Below are 18,369 nucleotides of genomic sequence, written 5' to 3' on the forward strand. Positions count from 1 at the left end.
TAGTGCTGTCTAGTCCTTCCCACAAAGGTTACTGATGGACCAATGACCTCTCACTTCCTTCCATTTTCCAGATTTGCCTCAGCATCCTCCTCCACTGGGCAAAAAGACTTACATGACAATGGAAATTAGATATTCAGAAGTCATCCTTGCCTAACGCCACCCTAAACTCTAAGTTAATATTTATATTCTCCTCCCCTTCCCCCTGATTACAATCCAGTATTTCCTCAAGACACTCTGAAAGAGATGTAATTAATGTGACAATGCAAATATGTGTAATCAATCATTTGCTAACATGATAGCATGTATCTGTTTTCACACTGATGCTTAAGATGTGTTGACCGGTTTTCCTGGAAAATCATATCCAAACCAGCTTTATTCACAGTAAGTAGTCACTATAACATTTCCAAATTAACCTTTTAAAAACAGTCAACTAAGGGGGCCCGCCTGCTGGTGTAGGGGTTAAGTTCAAATACTCTGCTTTGGCAGTCCAGGGTTCACAGGTTCAGATCCTGGGCACGGACCTCATCAAGCCATGCTGTGGTGGCATCCCACATACAAACTGGAGGAAGATTGGCATAGATGTTAACTCAGGGACAATCTTCCTCACCAAAAAAAAAAAAAAGTTAACTAAGCTTAAACAAAATCGGGACTATTTAGCCAGTGGAGGAAATCAATTTAAATTACATTTTGCATTTACACTAAGGCTCTTTCCCTAAGGATTGTTTACTCCTGAGGTTTGGTTTCATTTTTGGTTTTAAAATAAAGGTAGACAAGTGTACTTTAAATCTTTTTTTTTTGTTTTTTAACTAACATATGTTCTTTATATGTTCTCTATATTCTTTAGTCAGCAATCAAAATTTGGGGTGATAATTACACTATTTCCCCTTGTTTATGGAACCCCCTAACCATTTGCTTTACAGTTTAACACTTATATTTTCATGATTCATATCAAACTTGCTTCCAAAAAAGTTCAAGACAGTACTTTAAGATGAAATACGAGAGAATTTTTTTTATCTCATTTGCCCTTTCCATTGACAATTTAGAAAAAAAAAATTCTCTTAAAAAGCATCTGTATCCACAAAAACCATGTGAAAAACAAACAAAAACTCTTCATGGTAGTTTCAAATATTTTTTGTATAAAAAACAGCAAAAAAAATGGTTAGTGTACACATTTACTAATATGGCCTAAAAAATGTTATTTGCAAAATCCAAAGGTTTGGAATACTCTATTTGTACTATCTCCACATATAGCTGGAGTGAGGGCAGCAACGAAGGTAGAAAGAGAGCATTTTTCTTTCATAGACCAATATTTAAATCTTCTAGTTCTTAATCCGCTTTGCAAGATTATTTCAATACCCATATCCTAGATGAAAACTGGTGTTAAGTCCCTCAAAATCTCACCTTCTTATTTAGACTTTCCACTTGAAAATAAGTAAAAATATCTTCAGGATATTTCCTGATACCCTCCTCTCCCCCTAATATTGTGTTTTAAACTAGGAAAATGAGAGTGTCAATATAAGCGCACGTTTCTGATCTTTAACTATCTGGAAGTTTCCCTGAGACTTACAGCAAAGCAAGTAGACTTTCTTCTCGTCTTTAATTACTCAGGCTATACACAGAGCTTTTAACACTGAACCTGCCATACTGCGACTTTCCTTGTCTTTAAGGGCCAGTGGGCAGCTACTAAACTAGGCAATGGTTCTCCCCGGTTAGGGAGGTGAAGCAGCAGGAGGAAACACCCGAGGTAGACGTGTGGGAGCTGCTGAAAAATGCGAAACCCAGCGAGTACGAGAAGATCGCCTTTCAGTACGGCATCACCGACCTGCGCGGGATGCTCAAGCGGCTCAAGCGCATGCGCAGAGTGGAGAAGAAGAGCGCAGGTGAGCCCTCCCCGGGAAGCGTGGCAGCGGGTAGTGCTTCTTGTGCACGCGGAAGACGTGACTGTGAACCCGTCCTGTCATCCCTCCTATCTCCCGCTGGGTTTGGGGTAGGACTAGCTGGGGCTAGATTTGCAGGGGTTACGCTCCTCTTGGTTACCTTTGCCTTCAGGTGAAGTGGTTCACCGCCCCGCACATCGCTGGCTATGCGGGTAGCAGACAGACCTCTACTGAAGGTTTAAGGTAACAGAAGAATTACATTTTGGCATCACATACAACATACAATGGAATACTGAATATTCCCGCTGTCACTGGGAATTTCCCAGTGGCCTCTTTCCCCAGCCTCCACATCTCCCTCACTCTCAAATTCTTGATTCTTCTTTAGGCAGAATAGATTCGATGTCTGTTTTACCGTCATATTCTTCCACCCCTTTGATGGGCTGTGGGAAATTTTCTCACATCCGACAAGGTTATCAAAGTGTTTTGTTAAAAAGCTAAGTTGTCCCTGGGGATCTGAAGTGGATGCAGTTTGTTGTGGTTTTAAATACCTTTTTAAAATACTTTGAGATGTTGAAATTTAAAATAAAGTTTAAGAAGAGAAATACATTTTAAATTGATCATTGGCTCTTCAGAGTTTCCTATACTTGGTCGTTGTCCGTTATCAGTTTTAGGACACATCGAGTTCATACATCAATCCTATTGTTTACTGTTTGTGTTCAAATAGAATTTAAAGGATCTCACCCCTTTTTTAAAATCTGCCCTTATTTCTAAACTTCTGTATAAACTGGTTGGGAGATGGCTCCAGAGAAATGTAGAAGTGTTCGTTTTGTTTTGTTTACATAACCCGGCCTTTCTCACTGTCTCAGAACTCCCGGAGTTTTATTTCTGAGGGGTGTCTGGGACTGAAAGTCAAAAACATGTGGATGCTAAGGTGGAGAGCCAGCTGACCTCTTTCCCCCATGCTGGCCGTTCTTATTCTTATCACTTGCCTCTGAATTGATGTCTTGAGGTATGTGATAGATAACTTGCTTTAAATCTAGCGTTTATTTTATCCTGTTAAAATATGGGGAAGTCAGCTTGTTTAAGCAATAGCGTAATAAAGTAGGACTGATGGAAATACAAGGATGACAACTTCACAAGGTGTTCCACACTTATATGTATTTTCCAAACTGTCTAAATGAGAATTATTATCTTTAAAGTCAGAAAAAAAATTATGAAATTTTAAAAAAGAGATTAACTATCTCGTTTAGGACCTTTCAAGACAATACTTTTAAAAACTACTATGTTCTATGTTATTTAAAATATTTTGAAATCATGAGTGATGCAGGGTTGGTGAGCGGAGGAGTCAAAAGAAAGATTTCTTGGACTCTCAAGATCTGGCAGTAGTGCTCTTTTATTTAGAGAATAGTGTGGAATAGCATGGGGACAGGACCCATGGGCAGTCAGAGCTGCTGCTGCTGCCATGGGGACGCAACCCACGGGCAGTCAGAGATGCTGCTGGCATGGGGAGCTGCTGCTGCCACCGCTGACATGGGGACAGGACCCATGGGCAGGCAGAGCTGCTGCCAGCTTGTTGCTGCTGCCCCTTCTGCTGCCAACATGGGTGGAGAGTAAGGCTAAATTTAAGGCATAGGTATGTGAGTTATCTCTTTACAAGACCAAAAATGTTAAAATGGTACCAGTGCCAGTAGGGTCCGGCCATTGGGCAGTCCCACAACTTTTAGATAAGAATCAAACCGGATTGAGTAAATGGCAGAAGTCACCACTTAAATATTATCTTCAGCTAAAGACAAAGGAGGATTTTGGGGAGGGGGGGTCAGTTACATGAGATTGCCAGACAATAAACAACTTAAGTCCTTGCCTTGCCCATTAAGAGTTTCCAGAGGTAAGGCCATCCCCCTTCTTCCTGGCACAGAGAGGAGGCATCTTTACAGATAGAGGTTTCCCTTAGAAATGTAAATGTTTCCCAACAAAGGGCAAGCAAATTCCACTCCTTGGAGCCTGCTTCTCATCTGCAGTTTTAAAATTAACCAGCCTAAAAATCCTCATCAATGAGTTCCTAACTATATATGTAAGGGGTGTTTTAAACATGCCGCTATTTAGGCAAGTTTCCACAGTACAAAAACTTTGATAAGTCTGCTCTTTCAGTTAGTCAAAGGCATTCAATTTGATCTTATGTCATTGAATTTATTTCATAAATTTTACGATAAAAAACTATCTGCAATATAGAAGAAGTACAAAGATAATACCAATGATCCTGACAGTAATCATGCTAGGAGAATAAGCATGTTCTTCGAGTTAGATTTCATTTGGATGATTTATGTTATACATTCCCCGAAGAATTAGGACAATCATTTTTAAAGCTTCCTCAATAATTCTTTTCTTATGTTTCTTCCAAAAGCACGTGGATTCTCCTTAAATTTTTAAACCATCTTATTGTATATAAGTCAACACAGAATTCTAAAATATAAAGGATAATTTGGAAGCTTCCCAATTTTTTTCTTCTCTGAGTCTCACTTCTTCATTTAGTTTTAGGTTCACATACATATACTGACCATTTAAATTTATAGCATTTATATATATGCATATTAACATAGTTTTTGCTTCTTCTCTCTATCAGCTTTTGCAAGAATTCTTGATCCTGCATATCAGGTTGATAAAGGAGGCAGAGTAAGATTTGTTGTAGAACTGGCAGACCCAAAGTTGGAGGTGAAATGGTATAAAAATGGTCAAGAAATTCGACCCAGTACAAAGTAAGTGGGCCTTGCAAATAATCAGTGATAACTATATAAAGCAAACAGTAGTTCGACTTAATTTTCTATGAATAAACGCACTTTTTAGTTTACAATGCAAAATCATATGGAGAGAGAGTAAAAACTTGTCATGTATTTTGGAACCATTAAAACTATAGCGCTAAATAAATAAAATCTTGTTTTACACTTTAATTCTATAAAGACTATTTCAGGTGACTCCCAATTATGGTTTTGTGTCGCTATAGGTTATATGCAATATTTCAGAGCATTGCCAAACTTCTCCCAACTTTTAAAATAAAATTATGAAAAATTTTGAAATATATATTTGATATGCCAGCTGGGAATCATACCTTATAATTAGATAACTTTTGTTTTTCCAGAATAGCATCTAAAGCCTGCACTTTATTATTTCTTGGCCCTCTCCCCAATGAAGGACACAGACTAATTCCTGATGTCTGATGGTATCGCTAGTCTATTATGAAACCACTTTACAGAGATTCTTCTCATCCTGCAAGATTTTCAACTCCAATATATTTTTTTAAGTTAACAAGGAGTCACAAGCATGTTTATAAAAGACTTTAACCCTAAAAATCTGTCACTTCTGTAGCACAATTGGGTGGTTTCCAATTTCTTAGTGTGGTCATGCCCACGGAGGGGCTGTGATGATGTTCGTATCTGGTAAAAATCTCTTGAAGGCGGCCTGAATTTACCAAAAATATAATTTTATTTGGTTATCTTTATCCAGAAAATGTTCTTTAATGTTTTGTTCTTGAACTCTTCAATTTGAGAATTTCCCAAATGAGAACTTTTTCTTTAGTGTGTTGTAATGCCCTACTATACCCATCCATAATCTAGGTCACAGATAATTAAGTTTTGCCATCTTTTTGGCTTTTAGCTTTTTGTTTTCAAATACTCGAGTTCCTTCTTAGTAGATGGTAACTGTGATATGACAACACTAGCTCTTAAGCTCATTTAAGAGAATATCACATTCGATAGAATTACTATATCAGTGTATTATTGGTGATTGTGTTCACACTATTTGTTAAACTGTATAATCATTTATTCACCCTACAAAATTTGTGTCACTGGGTTAAGCGAAGAGTGGAATCAATGAATCAATGAATAAGATCAAGTCTCTGCCTCTCTATAAAGTAATCAGTAAAGTAAATGAATTTTTAAAGATGTACAGAGTGGAACTGGACCAGTGGCATAGTAGTTAAGTTCACACGCTCCACTTCGGTGGCCCAGAGTTTGCAGGTCCGGATCCCAGGTGCAGACCTACACACCGCTCATCAAGCCATGCTGTGGCAGCATCCCATACAAAATAGAGGAAGATTGGCACAGATGTTAGCTCAGTGACAATCTTCCTCAAGCAAAAAAAAGTGGAGGGTTGGCAACAGATGGTAGCTCAGGGCCAATCTTCCTCAGAAAAAAAAACAAGTACAGAGTTAAAAATCTCCCTGACAACCTCAGCCAACGCTATTATCCAAAAGTGGGTTAAAAAAATTTAAATAGCAATGTGAGTACTGATTTATATTTGAAGTAAGAAACTTTATATAAAAGAAAATAATAACAGGAATTAAATATTATGTAAGTATGCATATGTGTTACATTATGTATTACAAAGATAAAAGTTGGTTTCATGTTTGATGTTTATTAAACTATGTAAGATATGCTACGTAAATGGCAGATCAAAATTATGTCCCTGACTTTCAAATATTACCAAATTACAAGCCAAATTTGCTGGCAATAAAGAAAAGAATAAAATCAAGTTCATGGACTCTGTTTATCTTTCTTGTTTTTAAAACAGATACATCTTTGAGCATAAAGGATGTGAAAGAATCATGTTTATCAATAACTGTTTGCTGACAGATGATTCAGAGTATTATGTGACAGCTGGTGATGAGAAATGTTCCACTGAGCTCTTTGTGAGAGGTAAGTGAAGTCTCTTACCCTAGTCATTAGGAGCCGATGGCTTTCCTTCTCCTGGGGTGATAAAATTTTGGTGATGAGGTGAACTCTTGAGCTCCAGAGCAGAGCCAGTAGTACCTCCAGAAATGGTTTAGCTTGGGTATTAGATTGGCTCTGCGTTGAAGTTTCTCTACACTGGCAGTTATTGTGTATCCTAATTAATCTTCAGTTTTGTTGAAGACTAGAAAAGCCAAGGGGAGAAAAAAATTACTGAGTAAAAATGCCTTGTGGTTTTGACTCAAGCAAACAAAATTTTGCAATATAATTATTCTAGTTGTTACTTCTGAAACCCAACAAAGTCTATTGGATAATTGTCATTTCACACCCTCAGTTGATCACAAATAGATTTCTCTTGAAACCAGCTTCATTAGTAAAAGGGCACCAGTGGTTGGCACTGAGAGTGCTGAAGACCATCATTTACTAAGACTTTGTGAAAAGAGATGGAGGGTGTCAATGAAGCCATGAATCACTTATTTCCTTTATGAGGCCCTCTGATTAAGACAACTCTGCAATCTCTGCCATCCGTCTAGAACCAGAATCAAAGAATGTTAGTGTTGTGCGTTCTCCTTCATCAGAAGTATCTGTTTGTCCAAATATCTTATTTGCCAAAAGAAGGATATTTGATACATTTTGTCTGCTCTTTAGAGCAATCATTTATTTGATTTGAAGAGTTCTGAGAAAATTGGAAGAACTTACCTAGGGTTGCCATCTATTTATTTTGCCAAGAAAAGTCACAAAAACCTCACCTACTATCTACCGCCATCTAACCATAGCTCTATGATAGATAATACTTTTTACTGTTGGTTTTTCATCTGAACAAATCCCAGGGTCGTGAGGCAGGTTTTGGACCTTTAATGATGCTGATTCTCCTCTTTTTCACACTAGAGCCTCCAGTTATGGTGACCAAACAGCTGGAAGACACGAAAGCTTACTGTGGGGAGAGAGTGGAATTAGAATGTGAGGTTTCTGAAGATGATGCCAATGTAAAATGGTAAATAGCTTTTCTGAGGTCTATGCATTTTTAATAGACCAAAAATATGTTCCTTCATAGTTTGGGGAACAGAAAATGGCTTTTACACATAGGAAAAGAATCTCAACCCCATTTGTGTTAGTAGAAATGGTAACTAAAACTATACTAAGATTCTTGGGTTTTTGTAACCTATGAAATTGAAAAACAGTTCAGAAATCTATATTGGTGAGGATGCAGTAAAGTAGGTATTTACTAATAAATGGATGGCTCAAGATTACCCAGGTCTGTATGACTCCCAAGTCCGTGGATGCTCTAAACCTCTGAACCATGTTTCCTCTCTCTATCCCGTACTGGCACCTTAGGTGGAAAAATATACTTTTTGTTTTCATTTTATTCCTAGTCACTTTATTGTTACAGTAGCTCAGAAAAATATTTTAGACTGAGAATCATCAATTACTTTAAAAAATAAAACATATTTTTTTGGTTAAGTGGGAAGTATTTTCTCAAGTTCTCTGTGAGTAACCTCAAAATTAAAGACTAGAAGATTCGGAATCTTAAAATGAAATGCTTGTTGAGAAGTATATAAATTACACAGCAGGAATCTGTAGTAATTGGTACAGAGTAAGTTGTTTATTCTAATCCAGAATTATAGCCATCTTTAAAATGTATTAAAACATTGTTCTTACTAGTGTGTATCAAGAGCCCAAACGTGAGTGATATCTACTCTTAGCATCTTCATCTGATTGATCTTGAATGGAAAGAGGGGGTTATGTTCTTTTAATGTAATTCTTCCAACAATACTTGTTACAGGATTAACCCATTGATAGATTGATCCGTACATACTTTAACTCAACAAATAGCTCTTGAGTGTCTGTTATCTACAGTGGGATGAAGCAAAAAGCAAGACCAACAAGATCTGTCTCCTGAAGGGTCTTTTATGAAACTTCTTTATAATCTATTTTAACTCAGGTTTAAGAATGGTGAGGAGATCATCCCTGGTCCAAAATCAAGATACCGAATTAAAGTTGACGGCAAAAAACACATTTTGATCATAGAAGGAGCAACAAAGGCTGATACTGCAGAATATTCTGTAATGACCACAGGAGGACAATCATCTGCTAAGCTTAGCGTTGACTGTAAGTCAGATTTCCTTGAATGTCTTCCACATTGGCTTACTGATACTGTTGCATTTGTTAATTCAGTTTTAGGAAAGTCAATCTATTTGATTCCTGCTTGTGGAAATTTTAAATGTGTAAAATTGGATTCCATGCTAGCTGAGTGTCTATGTCATATCAATTAGAGACTATGAGAAAAGAACCGGCTACCCAATTTAATAACAGAGCATCAATATTAGGAAGAAAGTATAAAAATCACCTGCCAGAGAAGTTACCCAAATCGTTGAGAAATATTTTAATCCCAAAACCATATAAATGGATGATAAATACTTAGATATGATGTCAAATCCTGATAGTTTATTTAATCCATGGAATTCCTTAAATAAACATTCAACATTCTGCAATTACATTTGGGTGAGAAGTTACTCAAACTAATAGGGCTCAGTTAAGAATACTGTAAGAGCTCATTTGCTAACAGGATTCAGAGGCATGAGAGAATTCATGTACTTCCCTAAATGCCTTCTAATAGTAGTCAGTTCTCAATGGCAGCATCTGCCCCGTCCAGTTACCCATGAAATTTAAATAGCAAATCCCTCAGGAAGATTGGTAATACATGCAGAGCAGAAATCCGGCTTCCTTACTTCTTTCTTAGTCTGGTTATGATTCATATGATCATTAAATTATTCAGAAGTAATCTCAATACATTCCCTATGTTTCATGGAATGTTGGCCATTTTAGTTTAACATCAAAAAATTTTTTCAAGAATAGACAGATCCTTATCTGATATTTATATCCATTGAAAGCAATTACAGTTGGTTCTGCTATAATACAACATATGCATATCTAAAAATCACTATGCTGTCCAAAGTCATGCAATAAAAACCACAGGACTAATGGGGAAAGTGGGGTTATGGGCACAACGTGCAAAAATTTTATCAGTGACACATTAAAAATAATGATAAGAACCCAACAAAAAGCAATAGCACAGTTTTACACATGTTAAATGGTTAATAAACACTGCAATAAATATGGCACCTTGCCTTGAAAAAGACCTTAAATTTGTTTGTGGAAGCAGTGTCAGAAGTGTTGCAGCTTGTGACCTGTTGTGAAGTGGTGGAAGGAGGTTATTTGAAATGGATGGATAGTGATAATCTCAGATGTGCATGGGTGCAGCTCATATCACATGGTTTAACTGGTAGCTGGTAGATGTTTGAGGTGCATGTATTTTGTACAGTTCTACCTGGCTCAGTTCTGCTGGGTGTAGTTTTCTGGATTCACCTGGTTTTTCTCATGAATGAAATCATGCATAATCAAACATGAAATTTGTGTTATGTTTCAGTTGTCCCCTAACATATTAATTGGAATGAATTCTCATTTTTAAAACAAGCAGTATAGCAAAACTGACTGTATCATTGTTAAATGACACCATCTTAGCCTGTCTGGAGTCTGGGTTTGGCACTTACAACTGTCTATCATTTCTGTAGTGAAACCTCTGAAGGTATTGACACCTCTGACTGATCAGACTGTAAAACTTGGAAATGAAATCTGCTTGAAGTGTGAAATCTCTGAAAACATAACAGGAAAATGGACTAAAAATGGCCTACCCATTCAGGAGAGTGACCGTCTAAAGGTTGTTCACAAAGGAAGGTAAAGAAGCAAGGCGACCCATAAGAGAGGACTGGTCCTCATCTCCACCTTCCCCACTTCCTAAATTACATATATGTTAAAGACGTTTGGAGAGTAGTCCTAGGGAAAGAATCTATTTCTGTTCCTTGCTTCCAAATAGCAAGAACATGTGATTTCTCTGTTGAACATCATGTCCTACCTGTGATGCTGTATCTTCCCCTCACAGTATGGTGCTTTGTGCTTTGTCTGTTCAAAACCTGTCAACTGATTCTTTCCATCTAAATGTGAAGTTAGAGGAATGATATTGAATTCTAGTTGAGAAGTTGGTTGAAATGGATTAACTGTCCCTAACCAATATGCGTTGCATGACCTTTCCACAATTTTCAGGGAGGGCATAATATCCTGGAATCAAGATCTAAGGCAAGGGTTCTTAACCTTGAATCATGGATCATGAAAGAACTTCAAGGGGCCCCATAAATCCCCTGAAATTGTAAGCAAATTCTCTGTGTACAAAAATACATGCTTTTCTCCAGAGACTGGATCCGTAGCGCCCATTGGATAGTCACTAGTTCATAACCCCAATAAAGTTAAGAACTGTTGCTCTTGGTTTCATATATAAAGCCAAAGTCAAGATTATTCTTGATAATTTCTTGAATCTTAAAATATGGCATTAGTGAGATGTCTTAGCCTTTTTAAAGCTATGACGTGAAAAAAGGAATAGTAGACTTGCATAGATAATGACCAGGCTGTATTTGCAGAGATAATTTCGTATACTCGAAAATGAATATTTAATGTGGATCAATAAATAGGATAATTAAGTCTTCACATTCCTATTGTGTGTCTCTCTCTTTCTCCTCCCCACCCTCTCCCGCCCCAGCCTGCACAAAACAAGTTAATCAGATAAAGGCCAGGTGTCTCTTCAGTTTGGTCACATCTAAATCTTTGCAAACTCTTAGAAACATGTTTTTCTTATTTCCTTAGAATCCACAAGTTAGTGATAGCCAATGCTCTCGTTGAGGATGAAGGTGATTATGTATTTACACCAGATTCCTACTCTATTACTTTGCCTGCCAAAGTTCATGTTGTTGGTGAGTAGATAAAAGAAATCATTGCAGGGTTGTGTTCTTGCTTGTTTGTTTTCCTTAGCTTGGAAATATAACATATTCAAAACTATGTGATATTTAAAGAAAAAATACATGAATTGGTATTAACCACTAATCATAATAGATGATTCTTAAGAAGTCTTACAATGAAGTCGTTTTGCAAGATGCCAGGCACCAATTACTTTGACTCCTCTTATCTTCTTTTTGGCCAGATAAAATATTGGTTGCCACCAAATGTTTAGCACTAGCCAAGTACTAGCCCAGATTTTCACACAGAAGTGACTGTCTGATAACAAAGGCTATGTTTAATATTCTAGATCCTCCTAGGATCATCCTGGATGGTCTTGATGCTGACAATACAGTGACAGTAATTGCAGGAAACAAGCTTCGTCTTGAGATTCCTATCTCTGGAGAACCACCTCCTAAAGCGCTTTGGAGCCGAGCAGATAAGGTTTGTTCTACACAGACACAGACACACACACACACACACACACACACTGCCCACCCCACTCCCTGCCTTCCACTAGTGAGATGAAAGAAGAAGGCAAAGAAATTTACAGGGGTACAGTACAGATATAATTCCTTTGACGAAGAAAGATAGCTGACTTTCAGGCAAATCTTATAATCCTTCATTTGGTTTCCATATTTCTGACTACATACTATGTGACCAGGCATGTTTTTATGTGCAGGGAACAAGATCTCATCTTTCACTCTAATGGGTGTCAGAGAATGGGGTGAAAGAGGAATAGACAATGAATTATTAAATAAATAAATAAACAAAATCACTTTGGATGGTAATAAGTGCTATGAAAATTAAAAAAAAAAAAAAACAGGGTAATGTGATTAGCAAGTGACAGTGTGGTGAATGAAACAGCCTCTATCAATGACAACAAGGAACCCATTATGTGAAGACCAAAGGAAAGAGATCTCTGGGTAAAGACAATGCAGTGCAAAAGACAAAAGAGAGAGAATGAGCTTGATGTGTTGGAGGAACAGAAAGAAAGCCAGTGTGGCTGGGGCAGAGTGAGTGAGGAGGAGAATAGTAAAAGAGATTGGAGTGGTAGAGTAGTGCCAGCTCAAGTGTGACTCTGTGGCTTCCTATATAAACTGTTTCATGGGCAGTAAAGCTATTCCATATTATACTATAATTACAGATACGTGTCATTATAGGTTTGTCAAAACCCGTAGAATGCACAACACCAACAGTGAACCCTAATGTAAACTGTGGACTTTGGGTGATAATGATGTGTCAATGTAGGTTCATCAATTGTAACAAAAGTACTGCTCTGATGAGGGATGTCAATAGTGGGGGAGGTTGTGCGTGTGTGGGGATAGAGGTTATATGAGAACTCTCTGTACTTTCAATTAAATTCTGCAGTGAACCTAAGTCTGCCCTAAAAAATAATTTAACAATAAAAGAATAATTGGAGAGTGTTTCCTCCTTTTCTATTTTCTGGAGTGAAAAAAAAAAGCATCATTAAGCTGTGGAAAAACTTCAAGCAGTCAAATATATGTGTAGTTGGAGTGTCCAAAAAGGGGGACAGAGAAATATTTAAAGAAATAATGGCCAAAATCTTCCAAATTTAATAAAAACTATAAAATCACAGATGTAAGAAGCTCAATAAAACCCAAGCACAATGAGCGTTAAGAAAACTACATGAAGACCCATCATAATCAAAGTGCCCAAAACCAGTGATTAAGAAAAAAATCTTAAAAGCAGACAGAAAAAAAAGTCACATTAAATACACAAGAACAAAGGCAAGGATGACTGCAGATATCCCTGGAAGCAAGGCAAATGAGAAGACAGTGGAGCAAGATCTTTAAAGAAAAAACCTGTCAACCTAGAGTTCTATACTCAGGAGAAATAATTTTCAGAAATAAAGGCAAAATAAAATTATTTTCAAATATACAAAAGCTTAAAGAAATCATCACCAGCAGACCTGAACTCCAAGAAATGCTAAGAGAAGTCCTTAAGTTAGAAGAAAAATGATGCCAGATGGAAACATTTTCACAAAAGAACAAACAGCATCAGAAATGGTAACTATATGTATAAACATATTAGAGTTTTTTCTTATTATTTAAATCTCTTAAAAAGATAATTGTTTAAACATAAATAATAACAATGCATTGTGGGTTTATAACATAAGTGTAAGTAAAATTTATGACAATAAAAACATAAGATCAAAAGGAAAGAAATGGAAATAAGGACTGGGAGGGATGAAATGAAAGTATGCAATTGTAAATTTGTTTTGCTATACATGAATTATTATAATATCACATGAAGGTAGACTGTGAAAAGTTAAGGATGTACACTATAAACTCCAAAGGAACCTTAAAATAATAAAACAGAGTTGTAGCTAATAAGCCAACAAAGGACATAAAATGGAATCAAAAAAATATTTAATTTATCCAAAATAAGGCAGAAAAAGAGGGACAAAGAACAGTTGGAACAAGTAGAAAACAAATAGCAAGATGATAGAATTGCAAAGAGATATATATAAATTAGAGATTTGAGTGCTCTTCTCTCAATAGTTTACAGAACAAGAAGACAGACGATCAGTAAGGATATAGAAGATCTGAACAATACTTTAACCATCTTGATCTAATTGACATTTATGGAACACTCCATTAAACAAAGCAGAATGGGCATTATTTTAAAATCCACGTGGGAAATTTACCAAGATAGACCATAAATAATTCTCAATAAGCATAAAAACATTCAAGTCACATAAGATATGTTCTCCGACCACAATGGAATTAATTAGAAATCAATAACAGAAAGAACTCGGGAAAATTTCCAAGTAACATTTTTCTAAATAACTCAAGGATCAAAGAAGTAATCAGAGAGAAATTAGGAAATATTTATGAACACACCACTTATCAGAATTTGTAAAATGCCACTAAATCAGTATGAAATGCCTATATATCTATTAAAGAAATGGAATTTGTAGTTAAAAACCTTTCACAGAGAAAATTCCATGTCTAGATAGCTTTACTGGAGAGTTCTACCAAATATTTGGGAAAAAAATAATACCAATCCTACACAAACTCTTCCAGAAAATTGGAGACACAATAGGAGTATTTTCCAACTCATTTTTGAAGTCCGGTATTCAAAACCAGAAAAAGACATTACAAGAAGAGAAAACCACAAAACAATATTACCTGTGAACATAGATGAAAAAGTTCTAAACAAAATTTAGCAAATCAAATCCAACAATTTATAAAAGGAATAATACATTATGAGCAAGTTGGGTTTATCCCAGGAATGCAAAGACTGGTTTAACGTTTGAAAGTTGATTAATATAATTCACCATATTAACAAACTTGGGGAAATAAGTACCATCATCTCAATTGACACAAAAAACATTTGACAAAATTCAACATCCATTCCTAATAAAAAAATCTCTCAGCAAACTAGGAAGTGAAAGGAACTTCCTCAACATAATAAAAGACATCCATGAAAATCCTACAACTATCATCCCACTTAAGGGTGAAAGACTGAATGCTTTTCCCCCAAAATCAGGAACAAAAGAGAGAAGATGTCCACTCTCACCACTTCTGTTAAACATTATACTGAAGGTTCTAGTCCAGACAATCAGACAAGTAAAAGAAATTAAAGACATCCATATTGGAAAGGAAGAGGTAGAATTGTCTTTATTTGCAGATGACATAGTCATTGATAGAGCAAATCCAATGTAATCTACAAAAAAGTCTACTAGAAGGGCCAGTCCAGTGGTGCAGTGGTTAAGTTCGCATGCACTGCTTTGGCGGCCGGGGGTTCCCTGGTTCAGATCCCGGGTGTAGACATACACACCACTTGTCAAGCCGTGCTGTGGCAGCGTCCCACATATAAAGTAGAGGAAGATGGGCATGGATGTTAGCTCAGGGCCAATCTTCCTCAAAAAAAAAATCTACTAGAACAAATGGTCATAGTAGCCCTATTTGTAATATCCAAAAGCTGAAAACAATGCAAATGCCTAGCAGCAGGTGAATGGGTAAACAGATTGTAAGATATTCATACAATGGGATACTTCTTAGCAATAAAAAGGAATGAATTACTGATATATGCAACAACTTGGGTGAATCTCAAAATAATTATGATGAGTGAAAGAACAAAAAAATGCATTGTTTTTAAATCCACTAAAAAAAATCTGACAATACCAAATGCTGACAAGGATATGGAACAATTAAACTCTCATACAGCACTGGTGGGAATGCAAAATGTTGTATCCACTTTGAAAAACAGTTTGCCAGTTTTTTATAAAGTTAACCATGCGCTTACCATACAACTCTACAAAGCTAATCCTAGGTATTTACCCAGAAGAAATGATGACACAAAAACCTGTACATGAATGTCCAAAGCAGCTTTATTTATAATTGTTAAAATCTGGAAACAACCCAAAAGTCCAATTGTACATACACACAGTTTGTACATACGTAAACTGTCTGCACGTGGACTATACCATGGAATACTTCTCAACAATAAAAGGGAATTACATGTAGTAACATGGATGAATCTAAAAAGCATCATGTTAAGCAAAGTGAAAACTCAAAAGGCTGCATACTGTTAGATTCCATTTATATGACATTATGGAAAAGGGAAAACTATAGGAACAGAGAAGAGTCCAGTGGTTGCCAGGGATCCGGGTGTGGGGTTAGTGAGTTGACTGTCAAGGAACGTCAGGACACCACTGAAGGTAACAGAAATGGTCTGTATCTTAATTGTGGTGGTGGGTACACAATCATATAATTTGTCAAAATTCCCAGAACTGTATATCTAAAAAGTGTGAATTGTACTCTATGTACTCTAATTATAGCACAGCAAACAAACAAAACAAGCAAAATGAAATATAGGAAACTAAAGAGGATAATGTAGCACCATCCTAAGTAAATACTTCTCTTTTCACATTAAAAAAAAAAAGCAGAATACCTTTTATAATCTTAAGACTAAAAGTTGGCAAATATGAGGAGATTTTGTTCTATTATAAAATAGAAGAATTAGGAAAACTATTTAAGATATTCTTACTGTTGTCACAATCTTACATTACTGAAGATGTATGGGTCCTCATCTAGACACAAAAGAGTAAAGAGTTATCTTAATGGTTAGTAGCAAATTACCCAGTTTCTAAATAATCTTGACCTTCTCTGTTTTACCCCTTTGTATATTGGCTGCTCATTGTCGTATAGAAGATACGACTTGGGAATCAGAAAAATGTAATGCTGCTTTAAATTTCTGGTTTAAGAAAGAAAGAAGTATAGAAGAAGATGATTATGGAGAAGGAGGAGGAGGCAGGGCAGGGAGGAGGAGGAAAAAAATAAAAGAAAGAAAATGTAATAGAAGGTTCAACCTCACTACATCATTCTGTCTTTACTTTGGGAATTAGATGTTCATTCTTTTGTGTCCTATTGGAAGGGAAAAATCAATACTCAACAACTTGTATAGAAAATTGGCATCACAGCCTTCTTCAAACCTTTTCAATATTTAAAAATTTTTGAGACTTCTAAAGAAATGAACACTTCATTATTTAGTTTCTGATATGAGTTTAAGTATTTCTAATTTCATAGACGAAGAGACTCCTCTCCTAGAATGACACTTCAGCACTCACATTTTTAGTCCTCCAACTTTTTCTTTGGTGAGTTAATGGTTAGGCGGCTTTGGAGTCAAATCCCACTTCTACCACTTCTTAGCCATGTGGCCCTGGGCCATAGTTTTCTCCTGTGTAAATGGCATGATAATACAGTAGCCCCCGCTTATCCGCAGTTTCACTTTCTGTGGTTTCAGTTACCCATGGTCAACTGTGGTCTGAAAATATTAAATGGAAAATTCCAGAAATAAATAATTCATGAATTTTAAATTGTGCACTGTTCTGGGTGGCGTGATGAAATCTCGCACCGTCCCACTCCGTCCTGCCTGGGACCTGAATCATCCCTTTGTCCAGCAGATCCATGCTGTATATGCTACCCGTTGGGTGGCCACTTAGCTGTCTCGGTTATCAGATCGACCATCGCAGTATCGCAGTGTTGGTCTTCAAGTAACCCTTATTTTACTTAATACTGGCCCCAAGGTGCAAGGATAGTGATGCTGGCAGTTCGGATATGCCAAAGAGAAGCCATAAGGTGCTTCCTTTAAGTGAAAAGGTGAAAGTTCTCGACAAGAAAAAAATTGTATGCTGAGGTTGCTAAGATCTATGGTAAGAACAAATCTTCTATCCATGAAATTGTGAAGAAGGAAAAAGATATTCATGCTAGTTTTGCTGTCACACCTCAAATATATACGTATAGGAAAAAACATAGTACATATAGGGTGTGGTACTATCTGTGGTTTCAGGCATCCACTGGGGGTCTTGAAATGTGTCCCCCAAAGATAAGGGGGGACTGCCCTACCTTTGCCCTTAGAGTTGATGGAGGATTAAACTAAGAACATGTATGTTAGGCATTGGCACCATGTCCAGCTTAGGTTACAAGGCAGTTTGAAATAGTTCTTTTTGTTGCATAGATCATGCCACATTTTGTTTCTTTCCTCCTTAGGCTATTATGGAGGGCAGCGGCCGGATAAGAGCAGAATCTTACCCTGACAGCAGCACTCTAGTTATTGACGTAGCAGAAAAAGAAGACTCTGGTGTTTACCACATAAACCTGAAAAATGAAGCTGGAGAAGCACATGCGAGCATCAGGATTAAAGTTGTAGGTAAGTCTTCCGGGTCAATAAACTTCTAGAATCAAGTTGACATGTCTAGATACAGACTTTGCCAGCTCTTGTCTCTCTCAGCTTTCTAGGTAGCCAACAAAGAGAAACACAGTGTAGCTATATTTTATAAACCACCATCTTTCCTTTTCTACCTTAGCCACACCTTTTTTTTTTCTTTCCTTCTCTTTTCTTCCCTTCCCTTTTCTTTCTCTTTTCTCTTCTTGCCTAGAAGACTTATTGCAAGAATGAGTGGCAAAGGTTGGCCA

The 18,369-nt window shown here is 36.7% G+C and overlaps 1 protein-coding gene across 17 annotated transcripts in view; it reads left to right on the forward strand.

Moving 5' to 3' along the window:
• Positions 1 to 18,369, forward strand: part of MYBPC1 (myosin binding protein C1) — an 86,875-nt gene that overhangs the window by 42,928 nt on the left and 25,578 nt on the right. For all 17 annotated transcript variants that reach the window (XM_023631811.2, XM_014736769.3, XM_070254019.1 and 14 more), the window contains 9 exons: positions 1,714 to 1,880; positions 4,498 to 4,630; positions 6,441 to 6,565; positions 7,487 to 7,592; positions 8,541 to 8,707; positions 10,171 to 10,333; positions 11,294 to 11,400; positions 11,733 to 11,866; positions 17,944 to 18,103. In XM_023631811.2, coding sequence (XP_023487579.2) covers positions 1,714 to 1,880; positions 4,498 to 4,630; positions 6,441 to 6,565; positions 7,487 to 7,592; positions 8,541 to 8,707; positions 10,171 to 10,333; positions 11,294 to 11,400; positions 11,733 to 11,866; positions 17,944 to 18,103 — 1,262 coding nt within the window. The remainder of the gene's footprint in view (positions 1 to 1,713; positions 1,881 to 4,497; positions 4,631 to 6,440; positions 6,566 to 7,486; positions 7,593 to 8,540; positions 8,708 to 10,170; positions 10,334 to 11,293; positions 11,401 to 11,732; positions 11,867 to 17,943; positions 18,104 to 18,369) is intronic.

Source organism: Equus caballus, chromosome 28 (genome assembly GCF_041296265.1).
Source record: "Equus caballus isolate H_3958 breed thoroughbred chromosome 28, TB-T2T, whole genome shotgun sequence".
Lineage (NCBI taxonomy): Eukaryota > Metazoa > Chordata > Mammalia > Perissodactyla > Equidae > Equus > Equus caballus.